Source organism: Saimiri boliviensis, chromosome 1 (assembly GCF_048565385.1).
Source record: "Saimiri boliviensis isolate mSaiBol1 chromosome 1, mSaiBol1.pri, whole genome shotgun sequence".
NCBI classification, from domain to species: Eukaryota; Metazoa; Chordata; class Mammalia; order Primates; family Cebidae; genus Saimiri; species Saimiri boliviensis.
The window spans coordinates 49,173,646-49,193,426 of record NC_133449.1 but is presented as its reverse complement, the minus strand read 5'-3'; the positions used below and the strand labels follow the sequence as shown (position 1 = coordinate 49,193,426).

Here is a 19,781-nt window from a genome sequence, read left to right as displayed (position 1 = left end):
AATTATTATTCAATAACTTTATTGTCATTTAACATGACCTATTTTTAATAATTGCCTTTATTTTGATTTTTGTTATTTCTGAAGTGGATGGTAAACAGTTTCAAAAACTTCTTTGCCGAGTGCAGTGGTTCATGCCTATGATCCCAGCACTTTGGGAGGCCAAGGCAGGCAGATCACCTGAGGTTGGGAGTTCGAGACCAGCCTGACCAACATGGAGAAACCCCATCTCTGTGAAAAATAGAAAAATTAGCTGCGTGTGGTGGCATGCTTGTAATCTCAGCTACTTGGGAGCCTGAGGCAGGAGAATTGCTTGAACCTGGGAGCCAGAGGTTGTGGTGAGCTTAGATCACGCCATTGCACTCAAGCCTGGGCAATAAGAGCAAAACTAACTTTCTCTCTCTCTCTCTCTCTCTCTCTCTCACACACACACACACACATACACACACTGTCTCTCTCTCTCTGTGACACACACACACACACACGCACACACACAGCTTTTTTCAACTTAACATTTTTGAGGATTGTGATTTGCTAACTTAACTAACCTTAGTGATTTATAGTTTAAAGCCTGTATTGGTTCATTAGGGCTTCCATAACAAAGTACCACAGACTAGGTTGCTTAAACAACAGAACTTTATTGTCTAAGGTTCTGGAGGCTGGAAGTCCCGGCACAAGCTGTTGGCAGGGTTGGTTCCTTCTGAGGGCTGTGGGGAAGAGTCTATTCATTCCTCTCCCCTAGCTCCTGATGGAGTGCTGGCAATCTTTAGTGATGTTGGCTTGCAAAAATATCATCTTGATCTCTGCCTTCATATTCACATGGTGTTCTCCTTGTGTCTGAATTTTCCTTTTTTTTTTTTTGGAGACAGTCTTCCTCTGCCACCCAGGCTGGAGTGTAGTGGCACAATCTCAGCTCACTACAACTTCCACCTTCTGGGCTCAAGCAATTCTTAGCCTCCCAAGTAGCTGGGATAACAGGTATGCGCCATCACACCTGGCTAATTTTTGTATTTTTTTTGTAGAGACAAAACAATACATGGATTTCACCATGTTGCCCAGGCTGGTCTCGAACTCCTGGGGTCAAGTGATCTGCCTGCCTCAGTCTCCCAAAGTGCTGGGATTACAGGCGTGAGCCATCACGCCCAGCCTCCTTAGCCTTATAAAAGAGTACAGGACAGAAGATAAAGCAGGTACAGTATCTTCATCTTCTTGGAAGCCTCTCAGCTATATGTGTAAGCAACTTCTTTTGCCCTTTGGGGCCTGTGTAGTTTCCAAAGATGAGAGCCAAGGTTGACAACAGGAAATCACAACTTGAACTTCCCACACATTTTTTCGGCTACTTTAGTCACATAGGCCTCACTCTTTTATGCCCACTTTTATCTCCTCCAGTCTTGTATTATAATAGCCTTCTACAGCAGACAGGCAGAAACAACATTCTATAGTTGTCTTACGTAGTTTCCACAAAATGGTACTGTGGGAAGATGGACTCCTAGGTTATTCCCAACCAGGCTTGCTTCAGCACAGGCTCTTCACTCACAAGTGCATAAAAAGTGAATAAGTTATCAAGTAAATATCACAGCTAATTAATTAATTGGTTAATTTATTTTTGAGACAGAGTCTCAAACTTTGTCGCCCAGTAAAGTGGTAAAATCTTGGCTCACCGCAACCTCCACCTCCCAGGTTCAAGCAATTCTCCTGCCTCAGCCTCCCGAGTAGCTGGGATTACAGGTGCCTGCCACCCACCTTGCCTGGCTACTTTGTGTATTTTTATTAGAGATGGGGTTTTGCCATGTTGGCTAGGCTGGTCTCAAACTCCTAATTTCTTTTTATTTTTTATTGTTATTTATTTATTTATTTATTTAAAGATGGGGTTTCACCATGTTGGTCAGGCTGGTCTTGAACTCCCAACCTCAGGTGATCCACCCACCTCGGCCTCCCAGAGAGCAGGGATTACAGGCGTGAGCAACCGCGCCTGGCCCTCAAACTCCTGATTTTAAGTGATCAGCCTGCTTTGGCCTCCCAAGGTGCTGGGATTACAGGTGTGAGCCACAATGCCTGGCCACAGCTTATTTAAAAGAGAATACCAGGTGAACAGTTTGCAAGTTAAGAATGAGCATTACCTCCGAGATACTGATGGTTTGATTTCAGACCACAGCAATAAAGCAAATATTGCAGTAAAGCTAGGCACACAAATTTTTTGGTTTCCCAGTGCATATAAAAGTTACGTTTATACTATACTGTAGTCTGTTAGGTGTGCAATACTACTTTATCTTAGAAAACAGGAAATATCTTAATTAAAAATTCTTTGTTGCTAAAAAATGTTAATGATCAGCAAGTCATCGTCTTTTTGCTGGTAGAGGGTCTTGCCTCAATGTTGACAGCTGCTGAGGGTGGTGATTGGTAGACATTAAGGTGGCTCTGGCAATTTCTTAAAACAGGCCAGTAGTAAAGTTTTTCACCTCAATTGACTTCTCCTTTTAGAAAAGATTTCTCTGTAGCATGTGATGCAGTTTGATAGCATTTTATCCACAGGAGAACTTCTTTCAAAATTGGAGTCAATTCTCTCAACCTCTGCCAATGCTTTATCAACGAGGTTTATATAATATTCTAAATCTGTTGTCATTAGCATCTTCACCAGAAGTAGATTGCATCTCAAGAAACCACTTTGCTCACTCATAAGAAGCAACTCCTCATCTGTTCAAGTTTGATCATGAAGTTGCAACAATTCAGTCATGTCTTCAGTCTCTACTTCTAATTCTAGGTCTTGTACTATTTCTACCACACCTGCAACTGCTTCCTCTAGTGAAGTCTTGAAGTCCTCAGAGTCATCCCTGATGATTGAAATTAACTTCTTTCAAACTCCTGTTATGTTGACATTTGACCTTCTGCCGTGAATCATGAGTGTTCTTAATGGCATCTAAAATAGTGAATGCTTTCTAGAAGGTTTTCAATTTACTCTGCCCAGATCAATTATTCCTTATCCATGAACTGCAGAATGGATGTTATATTTGTGGACATGAAAATCATTCATTTCCATCTGAGCTCCTGGGTGCATTGTCAGTGAAAATATTATTTCCAAAGATATTTTTTCTGAGCAATAGGTCTCAAAAGTGGGCTTAAAATGTTCAGTAAACCATGCTGTATACAGACACACTGCCATCTAGGCTTTGTTGTTCCATGTATAGAGCACAGGCAGAGTATATTTAGTGTAATTCTTAAGGGCCCTAAAATTTTTAGATTGGCAAATAAGCATTGGTTTCAACTTAAATTCACCAGCTGCATTAGCTCCTAACTAGAGTTAACCTTTTAGAAGCCTTTTAAAGTATTTTTTTGTTTGTGTAAATTTAGGGGTGCAAGTACAATTTCGTTACATGCATAGATTGTAGTGGTGAAGTCAGGGTATTCTTTGAAGCTTTGAAGTGAGGTATTGACTTCTCCATTCTAGTTATGAAAGTCTTAGGTGGCATCTTCCAATACAAGGCTGTTTCATTTACATTGAAAATCTGTTGTTTATAGCCACCTTCATCAATGATCTTAGCTAGATCTTCTGGATAATTTGCAGCATTTACATCAGCACTTGCTGCTTCATGCACTTTTTTTTTTTTTTTTTGGGACGGTGTCTTGCTCTGTCACTGAGGCTGGAGTGCAGGCATGGGTGTGATCTTGGTTCACTGCATCCTCTGCCTCTTGTGTTCGAGCGATTCTGCCTCAGTCTTCTGAGTAGCTGGGACTACAGATGTGCAACATCACACCGGGCTAATTTTTGCATTTTTAGTAGAGACAGGGTTTCACCATGTTGGCCAGGCTGGTCTTGAACTTCTGGCCTCAAGTGATCTGCCTGCCTTGGCCTCCCAAAGTGCTGGGATTACAGGCTTGAGCCACCACACCCAGCCCATCGTATACTTTTATGTGATGGAGACATTGTCTATCCTCAAACCTCAAGAACCAACCTTTGCTAATGCCAGACTTTTCTTCTGCAGCTTCCTCACGCTTTTCCACCTTTATAGAATTGAAGAGAGTTAGGGCCTTGCCCTGGATTAGGCTTTGGCTTAAGGGAATGTTGTGACTGGTTTGATCTTCTATCCAGACCAATACAACTTCTTCTGTATCAGCAATAAGGCTGTTCTGTGTTCATAGTGTGTTCACTGGAGTAGCACTTTTAATTTCCTTCTAGAACCTTCCTTTTGCATTCACAAGTTGGCTATTTGGCTTATGAGGCCTAGCTTTCAGCCTGTCTCAGCTTTTGACATGTCTTTCTCAGTAAGCTTAATCATTTCTAGCTTTTGATTTCAAGAGAAAGCGATGACTCTTCCTTTCACTTGAACACTTAGAAGCTACTGTAGGGTTATTAATTAGTCTAATTTCAGTATCTTAGTGTCTCAGGAAATAGGGAAGCCTGAGGAGAGATGAAAGGAGGGAGGAGAATGGCTGGTTGGTGAAGTAGTCAGAACACATGCAACATTTATCGATTAAGTTTGCCATCTTATGTGAGCATGGTCATGGCACCCCTCAAAAATTAGAATAGTAACTTTAAAGACCACTGATCACAGATCACTATAACAGATATTATAAAAAAGTTTGAAATATTGTGAGAATTACCAAAATGAGATGCAGAGTGAGCACATGCTTTTTGAAAAATGGTGCCAATAGACTTGTTTGATGCAGAGTTGCCACAAACCTTCAGTTTGTAAAGGAAATGTGTTATTTGTGACGTGCAGTAAAATGAAGGACATTAAAATAAGATATACCTATAAGTTTCTTTGTAAGTAACTCATATACCTTTTGTTCTATTTATTGCTAAGTGTTTAATGAAACTTGTGAATAATTTTCTCTTGAGTATCATGTTCTAGCTGTTGTTTCTCATTTGGTTGGCATACACTCATGTAGGGATGCATGGAAGACAGAGTTTTGAGTTCTTGTTAACATTTCTGAAAATATCTTGAATTTATCCTCATTGTTGATAGACTGGCTGAAATAGAATTAAGTTTGAGGTTACTGCTCCATTGTCTTCTATCCAGCATTACAAAGGTCAAGGCTTACTAATTTCATTCTAGTATCTTTGTAAGTATCCTCTTTTCTCTGGAAGCTTTAAGGTTCTTCTCTTCATTCTTGGCGTTCTTAATTCTATGAGATTGAGAATCTTTTTTTCATTCATTCTGCTTAGTGCTGTTATGGTGAGATTATTTACTCACATCCTTTATAAGTGAGACATAATCATCTCTTCTTTTTTATCTCTTTTTTCTTTTCTTTTTTTTTTTTTTTTTTGAGACGGAGTTTCGCTCTTGTTACCCAGGCTGGAGTGCAATGGCGCGATCTCGGCTCACCGCAACCTCTGCCTCCTGGGTTCAGGCAATTCTCCTGCCTCAGCCTCCTGAGTAGCTGGGATTACAGGCACGTGCCACCATGCCCAGCTAATTTTTTGTATTTTTAGTAGAGACGGGGTTTCACCATGTTGACCAGGATGGTCTCGATCTCTTGACCTCGTGATCCACCCACCTCAGCCTCCCAAAGTGCTGGGATTACAGGCTTGAGCCACCGCGCCCGGCTTCTCTTTTTTCTTTATATCCCAATGTATTTTCTCTATTTCTATTTATCATTATTTCGTAAATTACAATTGAACTAAGGTCTTATTCTTGTTTTGATAGCTTTCTAACATTGTTTTTGAATATATTTTGCATATCTTTGTTTTTTTTTTTTAATTTTTGAGTTCTTTTTCTCAAATGATAGTTGCTTCTTCTGGATCTGTTTTTCAGTAATTTTCTTCTTTGTTATGTTCTGTAGATCAGGGATCATTTTCTATAAAGGACATTTTCTATAAAGGACATTTATAAGCATATTCTATAAAGGACAAGGCAATCAGTATTTTAGGTTTTTAAGCCAAGAAGCAAAACTGAGGATGTTATGTAGGTACTTATATAATGAAGGAGAGAAAACAAGTTTCTACAACTTTTGACTGATAGAATTCAGTACATAATAATCATTGTTTTTTAATACAAGTCTACTAATGAGAAAAATGGGATTCTTCTTTGTGAGGTAATTATTTGCTTAATTGGGGTTCAAAGTTGTTTCTTACCAATATTCATTGCTAAGATTCATCTGTTATGCTGATATATAATAATAATTCATCTCTGAAAATGACTTTTTACTACATATAGATACTACCAAATACTGATAACAGTTCACCAGAATATGATTTTAATTGAGCATATTCATTGCCTGTAAGGCATTTGTGGAACTTTATTTGATTCTTCCCTTAGATTTGTCTTTTCGTATGTTGTTACATTGCAGATGAATTATTGCCAATTGAAGGTTAGGCGGAAGCTCCTCAGTTGCATAGTTAAATGAATTTTGAAGCACTTGCACTAAAGTCTGAAAAAACACTTCTGGAACTGTTTGTGCAAAATATATCTGCTGCAAATTAATGTGCATATGGAGATCTTGTTTTAACTTTGAACAGCATAGTGATATCGAGCAGTGTCAGTAACACCTGTGAACTCATTAAAAGCCAAGGAAAACCACTGGAAATTATTTGCCTGATTTTACATTGTCTGATAACGCTCCAGTTTCCTCATGTCTTTGAGCAGCTGTTTTTGCCAAAAGGCCACTTGTCTTAAGAACTTTATTTTCTCTGGACAGATTTCTTTAACTGCTGTAATCAACCTCAGCTTTCTTTGATTGGCTACAAATGAAATCAACTGTCAGCCTTCTTTGATTGGCTACAAATGAAACTTACTTTGATTATAGCTTTGTTTTATTTTTGGAAAGAAAAATTTGTGGATGATTTAATTTATTTTAAATTTTCTAATTAAAAAAAATCAGAAGAGAGCTGGATTAAAATTTTCTAATTTTTCTCTTACTCTCGTGAGTTGGGAATATTGTGATGAATGCTTAATACTGTAATGTCAACATACATTGTGTCCTTTTAGCACTGCTGTAGTATTGTCACATAATAACCACAGTGCTTTACCATCTGACTTGACAGTAAAATAATCCACAGTTCACTGTGCCTCTAAATACTTGATATTTGAATGCTTTTCATGTTTTGATGTGGTAGGTATGCACTGGTAATAAAAAAAAAAAAAGGCAAGAGGTACTCAATGAGGCACTCAAAATGTTGTCAATTTATAACTGTCAGGGCAATTTGTAGTGCACAGAGCATCTCTCTGAAGTGATGAGAATGCCATAAAGTTCTCTTGCAGCTACTCAACTCTGCTGTTGTAGCAAGGAAGCAGGCCACATAATACCACATAATATGTAAGTGAATGAGTATGCCTATGTTCCAATAAAACTGTATTTATGGACTTTGAAGTTTGAATTTTATATAGTTTCCAAGTGTCATAAAATATTCTTTTGATTTTGTTTCAACCATGAAAACAGGTAAAGTTCATTCTTAGCTTGTAGTTGGTTACGAACACAGGTGGCAGTGTGGATTTTGCCCTTGGGTTGTAGTTTGCTGACTCCAGCTCTAGATTTTTGTCACATGCCTTTGTATTCTTTTGTTGTCCATTCATTTAAGAAAGACCCGGAGAGTTCATAGATGTCCTCTGCTGATGTGTTGGTAAATTTGTGTCTCTAAAGGCCTTTCCTCTAAATGGGAAGCCTGACTGGGTGGTAAGTAAGTGGGCTCTGTGGGTAGGAGGTTTCCCAGCAGCGTAACAGTTCTCAGCCCACTTTGTGCCATGTACCCCGTAGCAGTCTGATGAAGCCCATGGACCTCTTTTCAGAGTTTTTAAAGTGTATAAAATAAAATATGTTTGATTACAGAGGGAATTGATTTGATTGAAATACAGTTTATCAAAATATTAAAAACAAATGCTATAGAGTAATATGTTCTTTAATAATATACTGAATAATAAGACCTAGCAGAGAAGTGAGTCTGATTATTCTAATTTTGCAGTGGCCATGAACATAAAAGATATTTTGAGATCTGCAACAACTGTAATGTGATATCTGAAAATATAATGATTTGTATTAGTGACAGTCACAGATACTGCTGATACTGCTATGTTTTCTTTTCCTATGTTCAAAACAGAAGAACATATTTGAACATACTTCCTTTGTTCAAATACCAAATGTCAGTTTGGAGGTTGTTGAAAATACGTGGTTTTCTTCTCATTCAAGTTCACTGAATTTTCTGAATTCAATCCATAGGCCCTTGAGAGGGGGGTCTCTGGACAGCAGGGTGAGAATTCATTCGTGCTTTATTGTGAGTAGGATGGAGTATTTTTCTGGTAGGGGTTGCTCCCAAATGTCAGCATGTGGAAGATGTAGTACCTCCATATGGATGGTCTTACTACCCACATATGAAGACTTAGCTTTTACCAGACATTCTCTTCCGTTTCTTTGGATAACAGCCTTCTCTTTTTTCCTAGGGAAAAGTCCCTGAGTGATTGTGTTCTGGAGAGGGATAGGGCAGAGAGAATTTGTTGTGACAGCTTTGTCTGTTTCATGTAGAATTTGAATTCATTCTCATTTATGGTCCCATTTCTCACACTGTACCTCAGCCCAAACTTTAGAGCATAACTTCCTTTTTGTCTGCCAGAAATTTGTTGACTTTCAGTTCCTGATGAATGCACTTCATGCCCCTCATACACACACACATACTACACACAAACATAACACACACATGCAGAGCGAGAGACGTTGTTACCTGTACTTTTATACTTGGGGGGGGGGGGCTTCTGGAGGCCATACTAGTTCAGTAAACCATCTTGAATCAAAAAATGGTTATTTAGACTCTGTTACAAAGGGAGAATGGGGTTATAATCATGTTTGTGTACTTCCTAAATTAGACAATAAACAAACTGAAGTAATAAGTTTATAACTAAGTGAAGAAAAGTATTTCAGTAATTTGTATTTTATATATTTCAATGCCCTCTGAAAATAATCATTAGTAATATTCATCCCTACTGTGTAATAAAACAGCACAATTGATGATTGTCCTGGCTTTATTAATGTTGCCAGATTGTTTCATGTCTTCATTTAATACAAGTCAGACGTATTACTTGTCATAAAAGGAATCTGCTTCAGTACTGTCGGCCTACGTGTTTTGTGCAGGCAGAGGGAACTTATTCACTCATTTGGATCATTTTAATATTTTGATTGAGATGCACTGAAGAAAATCTCATGTCTATGTATTTGATTAAGCTAAACTTCATAGGAGCTGCTGCATACTAAATAATCGTTTGGTTCCTACATGCCAACTAAATAAAATTAAAGGCTAAAACCAAGGTAAACATAATCCATCACAGATTCTATCTGTGTATATCTATAGTCTATCACAGCCAGCCAACTTTTTCATAAAGGATCAGATAGTGAATCTTTTCAACTTTATGGGCCATGTTGTCTCTGTCACAACTAAGACAATATGTAAATGAATGGATGTGACTGGTGTTCCAGTAAAACTGTATTTACAAAAACAGGTGATGAAGCTGAAAGTTTGCCAACCCCTAATCTATCAGTCTAGAAGTTATATTTACAAGTTTACTTCTGTGGTGTTAGTGGGAAAAAGGTACTCCTTCTTAAGACTTGGAGACAAGAAGCTTGTCTTGTCTTGGAGACAAGAACTTTTTTTTTTCTTTCTTGGTGATTCTTCCGTTTGTTGTATTTTTTGTTTGTTTTGAGTTTGCTTCTTAGTTACGTGAAAGCAAATAAGGGACCAGGCCCCAAAGTATGCCTGAAGATAATAGATTGGTTGGTAGTCTTGTCTGTGTAGTAAAGATAAGGTACAATTGAGGCCAGTGTCAGATCAAGAAACTTCCTCAGCTCGTTTGAATTCTTTAAGCAGGGAGCACGTTCATTTTCTAGGCTTATAATCAATTCTCTGGTGGAGCAACTCCTAACTTTGAAATTAACCATCAAAAGTAAACCGTTGCCACCCCAGTGGCTCCCACCTGTAATCCCAGCACTTTGGGAGGTTGAGGTGGGCAGATCACTTGAGGTCAGGAGTTCGAGACCAGCCTGGCCAACATGGTGAAACCGTGTCTCTACCAAAAATACAAAAATTTGCTGGGTGTGGTGGCACACACCTGGAGTCCCAGCTACTCGAGAGGCTGAGGCAAGAGAATTGCTTGAACCTGGGAAGCAGAGGTTGCAGTGAGCTGAGATTGTGCCACAACATTCTAGCCTGGGCAATAGAATGAGACTCCATCAAAAAAAAAAAAAAAGTAAACTGTTAAAAGCAAACTGTTACTATATTAATATATTAGGTGGCCCAATTTAACAGTTTAGTTTTTTGGTCCTTTTTTTTGGTGATTCTTCTGTTTTTTGTTTTTGTTTTTGTTTTTTTTTTTTTTTGAGACGGAGTTTCGCTCTTGTTACCCAGGCTGGAGTGCAATGGCGCGCTCTCGGCTCACCGCAACCTCCACCTCCTGGGCTCAGGCAATTCTCCTGCCTCAGCCTCCTGAGTAGCTGGGATTACAGGCACGCGCCACCACACCCAGCTAGTTTTTTGTATTTTTAGTAGAGACGGGGTTTCACCATGTTGACCAGGATGGTCTCGATCTCTCGACCTCGTGATCCACCCGCCTCGGCCTCCCAAAGTGCTGGGATTACAGGCTTGAGCCACCGCACCCGGCCTGATTCTTCCATTTGTTGTATTTTTTGTTTGTTTTGAGTTTGCTTCTTAGCTACGTGAAAGCAAATAAGGGACCAGGCCCCAAAGTATGCTGTGAAACAGAATCATTTGTTCACTGTAATGATAGGCATACCATTTCTTCCTGACATCAGAATAGGAGCCCTGATCATTTTTTAAAATAAACTTTTTGATTAAAATGTGTCCTACATACTAATTATAATTATACACTTTGATATACCTGTGTCACCAAGTGTAGACACATGCGTAACCAATACTTGAAAATTTTTATGCAGAAATTGCTTTAAGTCATCTTCTGTGATCAGCTTGGGCTCCTCTAGGATTAGCTCCCATACCTGGGTTCCTGTTCCTGTGGGTGCCAGAATTCCTCACCATTGCCTTGGGCACTTGCAATAACGGAATTAGGAAACTTTTTCCAAAAGTAAAGTTAACTCGATTACAGAGAACAGGGTAGTTCTTTATTTCTTGTCATCATTGCTGCTACCACTGCTGTGAGTTATAGGAGAAAGACTAGGCTTTGGTAGCTGAAAGATATCTTGAGTTTTCATATGGGCCATTACAGTTTACTTGGTGTTTTATGAAATGATAAATTATGAAAGATGTTTAAAAGTACTGTCAATGCAAAGGCAGAAACATAATGTGTGAACTAAATAATGTAATCCTCATATCAAATAACTAAAATTTAGGGGTTTAGACTTTTAATTCAGTCAAATGCATACAGTGTACAAATTTAGAATCTTCCCTCAAATCATCTTTAATGATAGATATGTCATAGTGGTTAGTTTTTAATTCCAGAAATTTTCAAATATGAGTGGAAAGAATAGTATATGAACCCCATGTACCTATTACCCAACTTCAGCAATGATCAATCTATAGCCAATCTTCTTTCTTCTGTATAGCCAGATTGTTTTGAATCATGCTAGGTTTTTTTAATTGAAGTTTTAATTTTTACTTAGTTCAGACACTTTGGAAACTCTGCAATATCACCAAAAAGTTCACTGCATAGAAAATCAAGAAGTAAGGACTATGATGTATATAGTGATAAGGATATCTGCAATCAGGAACCAGAAGATAATTTTGCCAAAGAGCTTCAGCAATACATACAAGCCAGAGAAATGGCAAATGCTGCTCAACCTGAAGAATCTATGAAGAAAGAAGGAGTAAAAGATACTCCACAGGGTAAGAGTCAAACTATTTTATAATTTAAAGTTTATCTAGAGAAGCAGTCACAGTTGTCCGTATGTGGACAGAGGATTTTTCCTTGCACTTTATCTCATGGTAAGAATATGGTTTTCATGGATATTTACACCAGACATGACCTTACATGGCCTGAGACCCCACATGAGACCTGGCCTCTCGGTGCATTAAATGTTCAGTTTGTAGGAGGAGCTGGAAGATGGAGGTGAGTTATCAAAGGCCATGTCTATTTCTAAAGGGAGAATGCTAAAGTCCTGGCCTCCGCATGTATAAAGGATAGGATATGCCTGTTTTTATTGCTGTCATTTAAAGAGGCATTGACTGGAATGGCTGTCAGACTGTGACTCAGAAATATATTCTTTTAGATTACTGAAATGAGATTTAGCCATAAATATGAGGGCAAATGGCAATTATAAATGAAATTTTTGGTCAGGTGCAGTGGCTCACGCCTGTAATCCCAGTACTTTGGGACACCAAGGTGGGTGGATCACTTGAGATTAGGAGTTCGAGACCAGTATGCCCAACATGGTAAAACCTTGAAAATTAGCAGGGCATGGTGGCACACCCCTGTGATCCCAGCTACCGAAGAGGCTGAGGCATGAGAATCACTTGAGCCCGGGAGGTGGAGGTTACAGTGAGCCGAGATTGTACACTGCACTCCAACCTGGGCAACAGAGCAAGACTCTGTCTCAAAAAAAAAAAAAAAACGAAAAAAATAAATTTTTAATGCTGTCATTTTTTTTTGGTTTTCTCTTTAAAATGGATATCTGTTGCTTGAACCCAGGAGTTCGAGGCTCTAGTAAACTATGATCATGCCATTGGTGGATGGATGGATACATGCACGGATGGACAGATAGATAGATAAATAAAAACTTAATCTATTTAAAATGTTTTCAGTGAAAAATCTGACAGTAATATATGAGGTCATTTTAAACACTTAAAGCTTTTACTTTTCCACTTCCTAATTAGATCCATCATACTCTTAACACTTCACAATGATCTGCCTTAGAGCTTGTAAGACTGATTTTATTATCCTTTTTCTTGACAATACCGTACATATTTTTAAAAAGAATGAATAGAGAATCCAGGATGTATTATCATAATTCTCTTTTTGGTCCCTTAGTCCGAGCTTCTAGAAAGACCGGTCAGTATTATGCCAGTTTTTACTTATTGAGCCTTAGATAACTTTCCTAAATTATTGTAAATCATACTTCTTTTTTCTGTTTGAGTCTCACTCTGTTGCCCGGGCTGGAGTGCCGAGGTGCAGTCATAGCTCCTGGTAACCTTGTGAGGAGGGAGACCCAGGCATTTGGGATTCCCTCCCCCTCTGTCATCCACGGTGCATCTCAATAGAAGGCAGAGAGCAGGCCAGCTGGCGCCTTCTGAATCTCCTTCCTGAAAACAACAGGCTAGGCCTTAGGGAAACTCTCCAGAAGGCACTATTTTTACTTAAAACAAGGTGCGTTGGCCAGGAAGCGAGTCTCAGATAGCAAATGGCGGGGAAAAGTCTCTTAGGTGGTTTGCCTCGCCCTGTAAAGCATTCCTGCGGGGAACTCCTGCTCGCCGAGGTAATGCATCCTAAGAGCGCTCCCAGGCAGGTGTTTGCCCGGTGGAAAAGCCTCGCCAGAGCAGAGCAAGGAGGCCCTGCAGTGTCAATGCACCCAGTGGCTGAACACCCAGGAGGAACGAATATTTAAGGAAGTCTAAACATTGAATTTAGTAAAATTAAACCCAAAAAAGTAGCCCACCCCATTTTGGGTGGAAGTGTGGCGTAATCACCCACGGGTGCCAAATCGGCACTTTTAAAGGTACCTCTTTCTGTAACCTTGGAAGCTTTTGCTTATGGTTTTAAATTAGAGGGAGAGCAATCAAATGTGTGTCTGTGTGTGTAAATATGTGTCTGTATCGTCAAGCAATTTGTAAGAGAAGATTAAACCCAAAAAAGTAGCCCACCCCATTTTGGGTAAAAGCATGGCCTAGGGGCCGGGCGCGGTGGCTCACACCTGTAATCCTAGCACTTTGGGAGGCCGAGGCGGGTGGATCACGAGGTCAAGAGATCGAGACCATCCTGTCCAACATGGTAAAACCCTGTCTCTACTAAAAATACGAAAAATTAGCTGGGCATGGTGGCGCGTGCCTGTAATCCCAGCTACTCAGGAGGCTGAGGCAGGAGAATTGCCTGAACCCAAGAGGCGGAGGCTCCAGTGAGCTGAGATAGCGCCATTGCGCTCCAGCCTGGGTAACAAGAGCGAAACTCTGTCTTAAAAAAAAAAAAAAAGTGTGGCCTAATCACCCATGGGTGCCAAATCGGCACGTTAGAAGGTAGCTCTCTCTGTAACCTTGAAAGCTTTTGCTTATGGTTTTAAATTGGGGGGAGAGCAATCAAATGTGTGTCTATGTGTGTAAATGCGTGTCTGTGTTGTCAAGCAATTTGTAAAAAAAAATTAAACCCAAAAAAGTAGGCCACCCCATTTTAGGTAAAAGCATAGCCTAATCACCCACGAGTGCCAGATCTGCATGTTGGAAAGTAGCTTTCTATATAACCTTAAAAGCTTTTGCTTATGATTTTAAATTAAAAAGAGAGCAATTAAATGTGTGTCTATGTGTGTAGATGTGTCCAACCGGACTCATCAGTTGTAAAAAGTATCAGGCCCATTAAGAAGGGCTTCATGCATCAAGCACTTTGTAAAAATTAAAAACAGCCACAGAAGGCCTAAGTAAAAAAGCCTCTAGGCATTGTAAAAGGATTAAAGTGAATGTAAATCAGAGAGTGCTCGTGTTGCGTCTTGCTAGGCAAGAACAGGAACTGCTGTGAACTAACACTCTCCTAACTGTGAAAATTGTTTCTTTGAAGTGTTTATATAGGTCATTTCCATAGCCATTCCACCCCTTTAAAAACCATGCTAAAAAATTTCAAGAAGGAGTTTAGTAAAAATTATAAAGTAACTATAACACCAAAAAATTTAGAGGTTTTATGTAGAGAAAATTAGCCAGCACTTAAAGTAAGTTAGCCCCCAAAGGGGACCCTAAAAAAGTCCCTTATTTCCAAAATAAAGCATAAGGTTATATGCGGCAAGCTAAAACACCTCAATCAATTTCCATACGTAAACTCGTAGTTGCAGTTAATGTTAAACCCTCCAAAGTAGCTAAAAAAGCAGGCAGCAACTTTTAGTAGCCAAAGAACAATCTGCTAAAAACCACCATCCCCCTCACCACCGAAAAAAGTAAACTCCCAAGGCCCTGGCAAATTCGGTGGCAGAAACTGGCTCCCAAAGTTTTAGTCAACCCAGCGGCAGAAGAGTTTTTGTCAATCATGCCTCCTTCTCCTCCTCAAAGACTCCCTGCCCCTGGGCCACCAGCCTCAGCATCCCCACCAGAGATGCACACCCCTAAAACCCTCCAGAGCAAACAGAATGTAAAAAAACTCCGCCCATTGCTGTCCGCTTCCCACAGGGAACTCCCCCTCTGGCAGCCTGTCTGTGACCCAAGGCTGGGGTGCAAATGCCTTTTAGAGAGCAAAGGTACACAAAAGTGGACAAGAATGGCCACATGGTAAAAAGGCGTGTTTTCACGTACCTGCAGTTCACCTCGGCTAATCTTATCAATTAAAAAAAAAAAAAAACCCTCTTAAACCAAAAAAACTCCAAGCTCTCATTAATCTACTGCAAACTATTATTCAAACTCATAACCCCATTTGGGCTGATAGCCATCAGCTGCTTATGCATCTTTTTAACACAAACAAAAGGTGAAAAATACTCCAAGCCGCTTCTAATTGGTTGGAGGAGCATGTTCCTGCAAATTACCAGAACCCCCAAGAGTATTAAAAAAGGGGGTTCCTGGAAAGCCCCACAGTCTGCCCGCCCTGGCCTGCAATGCAATCAGTGTGCATTCTGTTAAGAAATAGGATGCTAGAAAAAAAAAATGTCCGCAGTTAACTAAGGAACAGAACAGTCCTAAGCAGGAGAATCCAAATAAGCGAAAAGGGGCTCTGTTCAATCTAATAAAAGAGCCACTGAACTAAAAAAGAGGGGGGCTGAAGTCATAGACCCCCAAAGAGCCCATGGTCCGAACAACAGTTCTGTAACCCCCCATCAAAAGGAACAAGGCCAGTGTTGTTAAATCTATTAAGGTATTAAGAAAACAAACTTTCTTGTACTTAATAAATTGCCCCTGCCCCCCTTCTCCGGCAAAACCTGTTGTGCAAATCAAGGGCCACTATCCCATTCAACAAAAGAAACTACCTGCAGCTAAAACTGCCTCAGTCGGGGGTCATCCAGGCTCTCACTGTCCCTTAGGAAGGAGGGTAAAAACTTCGTAGCCAAAAGCAAAAAACTAATATTATCGCCCAGGCCAGTGCACGGTTTGCGTGGCTTTGCACCCAACTTATACACGCAGTTAAAATTATTGCCAGCAGCGAATAGTTAGTTCACTTAATTAAACTTAAAAAATACCTCCTTAGCATTAAACCGGCCTTAAAGGGTCAAAAACTATTTGCATTTCAATGGGAAAAACCCAAAAGCAGGTGTAACCACTCAATGCACCTAAACCCAGCTTCCCAGAGACTCAAAAACTCTCCCATCATGATTGGGGAGGCATCAGCCTGTGACCATCCCCCAAAAGCTTCTTGCTTGCATGCTGCCTCCGTATGCTAATAACCTTCTATTAGGACACCCCACAGCAGTCGGGTACACAAACAAATGCCTTATTTCGGCACCTGGAGAACTGTGAGTATAAAGTGTCTAAAAAAAGAAAAGCCCAAATTTGCCAAAAAGCAAATGCAATATCTAAGGCTCGCCATCTAGAAGAGGGAACGCAGCCTAAAAGCAAAGAGAAAGCAAGCCGCTTGCAAAGTAACAAAACCTAAGACTAAAAAGCAGGTGAGAAAGCTCCTGGGAGGGGGTGAGTTTTGTAAATTGTAAATTTCCAAACTTTGCAGTACTAGCCAAACCCTTATGCAAAGTGACAAAAGGGGAGGGAAAAAAGCAAAACACCCTCCAAACAGGGCAGAAGCTAAAAGTAAAACTAAAAGTTAGGTCTGGCTTTAGGGTTAGCCAATTTTAACACAGCCTTTTCATGCTGTCCAAAAAAAAAAAAAAAAAAAAAATAGCAATCAAAGATTCTAGCCTCAACTTTAGAAAAAATTTAAATATCAAAGCACCCCACACAGCGGTGACTCTAATAAATACCAAAAAACCTCATTGGTACGCCTGCCAAATACCAGAGCCTGCTATGTGCAGTAGTTGTACAAGCCATACATAAAACCATTCGTTTAGGTCAAAAGTCACTTAAAAAAATGCTGGGTCAGTACTTTTACATCTTAACACTTCTCAGCCTTAACTAAAACTGTAGCACAGCAATGCATTCATTACATGTCAGCAACACAACGTAAGGCCAGGTCTCAACTGTTCTCCCTGGCATTCGAGCTTAAGAAGCAGCTCTGTTTAAAAATCTCCAGGTAAACTTTACTAAAATGTCGAAGTGTAGGGGACATAAGTATTTGTTGGGCCTGGTGTGCACTTACTCTAGGTGGGACTAAAAGGGCCCATAAAGTAATCCGTGTGCTGCTTCGAAATCTTATCCCTAAGTTTAAGCTGCCACTAGGCATCGCATCAGACAATGGACCAGCATTTGTAGAAAACTTAGTCCAAAAAACAGCGCCAGCCTTAAGTATCACCTAAAAACGGCATGCTACCTACTGGCCTCAAAGTTCCGAAAAAGTAAAAAAATAAATTGGACCATCAAAAACAGGTTAGGGAAAGTGTGTCAGAAAACAAAATTAAAGTGAGTGCAGGCACTTCCCTTGGTGTTATTCAAAATTAAAGGCACCCCCTTTAGGAAAAACAAAATATCCCCTATAAAGTCTTATACCATAAGCCCCCTCCCCTACTCTAGGCACTCCTAGAAACTCCTCAAGAGTGAGGAGAAATTAAATTAAAATGCTAGTTACTAGCCCTAGGGAGAATCGCTTAAAATACTTTTCAACCTAAGTAAATAACAAATGTTCTGTAAGCCTTTTTCTCCCCATTCACCCTTTCTCACTAGGTAATCATGTATAAAGAACAGGAGTACAGCCCCTCTAAAGCCACAATTAAAAAAACCTCAAACCTAATCCTAACCAATCCCACAGCCGTGAAGGTAAAGGGAATCCCAGCCTAAATCCAGCTCAGCTGTGTAATAAACCAGCAGCATCTGAGACTTGGACCAAGGCAAGGACTGCAGCATCACCTTAAAAAGGACAACCAGCCTTGCTCCAGCCACATCCTAAAAGCTAACTGGTCCACGCACGGCCGAAGCATTAAAAAATTCATCGTAAAACTTGTTCTTTTTAATATTTAAACTTGTACAGTAAAAACATTAACTAATTTTAAAAAATGCCCTCAGTATGTACGCCAAGTAAGGCGTAAAAGTTACTACCATTCTTTTGTCCTACAGTTCTTATACAGAAACACAAAAGAACACTTGTTTATATAATTGTACTCAATATAAGGTGTGTAATCCGTAAAATCAACCAATAGCTGTGTCATAGGCAGCATTAAGCCCTCTTTCTTCCTATTATCTGTAAAAGACAGGTGGGCTGTTAATGTATTCGGTCTACTCCCCTGGAAAAAAAAAAAAACCCTAAAAATAGGAAAATAAATAATAAGTGGCCACCAAAAAAAACTATTAAGTATTATGGGCCGGCCATATGAGCAAAGAATAGCTCATAGAAATACCAAACCCCTATTTACATGCTCAAGCGGATCATCTGGTTGCAGGCTGTTTTAAAAATACTCACTAATAAAATGAGCAAAGCTCTGTCCCTTTTTAGCCCAACAACAACAACAACAACAAAAAACTCAAATAAAAAACATAATTTACCAAAACCGGCTGGTCCTAAATTATTTGCTAGCAGCCAAAGCAAAAGTCTGTAAAAAAATTCAATCTAACTAACTGCTGTCTGTACATAAATAACCAGGGGCAAGCAGTAAAAAGTATTGTGCAAAACAACCAAACTAGCACATGTACCTGTACAGGTATGGCATGAATTTAACCCTAAGTCCTTATTTATTTATTTATTTATTTTTTGAGACGGAGTTTCGCTCTTGTTACCCAGGCTGGAGTGCAATGGCACGATCTTGGCTCACCGCAACCTCTGCCTCCTGGGTTCAGGCAATTCTCCTGCCTCAGCCTCCTGAGTAGCTGGGATTACAGGCACGCGCCACCATGCCCAGCTAATTTTTCGTATTTTTAGTAGAGACGGGGTTTCACCATGTTGACCAGGATGGTCTCGATCTCTTGACCTCGTGATCCACCCGCCTCGGCCTCCCAAAGTGCTGGGATTACAGGCTTGAGCCACCGCGCCCGGCCCTAAGTCCTTATTTAAAGGTTGGTTCTCATCCTTAGAAGGATTCAAAACCCTCGCCATAAGTGTTATAATAATAATAGGTGTTTGTTTGTTGCTCCCTTGTCTACTCCCCCTGTTCCTTCAAATAATTAAGGAATTCATCACTGCTGTAGTTAGCCAAAAATAACATCACAAGTATATTATATAAAACATTAAATTTCTTCAAAAAATCTAAAAAGCAAAAATAAAAGTGAGACCTCTCACTAATATTATAAAATGGTGAAGGTCTCAAAGGGAGGGATGAAGAGGGAGACCCAGACATTTGGGATTCCATCCCCCTCTGTCATCCACGGTGCATCTCAATAGATGAGAGAGAGCAGGCTAGCTGGCGCCTCCTGAATCTCCTTCCTGAAAACAACAGGCTAGGCCTTAGGGAAACTCTCCAGAAGGCACTATTTTTACTTAAAACAAGATCAAGCCAGAAACCTTTTCACATGTGAGTCCTAAAACTGTAAACCAGAACCCTTTCATATGTAATTCCTAAAACTGTAAACAAATACCTTTTCACATGTGAGTCCTAAAACTATGACTCTAAGATTCTTCCATGTGTAACATCTAAAGTAGAAGCCTATATAAAGGCCTAACCTCCCTTTGTTAAACGAGCTTGGC

General features: G+C 39.8%; 1 protein-coding gene across 1 annotated transcript in view; it reads left to right on the top strand.

Annotated features, from left to right (window-relative positions):
- ZC3H8 (zinc finger CCCH-type containing 8) overlaps positions 1–19,781 on the top strand; it is a 50,739-nt gene that overhangs the window by 5,079 nt on the left and 25,879 nt on the right. Inside the window, exon 3 of the mRNA XM_003942491.3 lies at positions 11,548–11,770. Coding sequence (XP_003942540.2) covers positions 11,548–11,770 — 223 coding nt within the window. The remainder of the gene's footprint in view (positions 1–11,547; positions 11,771–19,781) is intronic.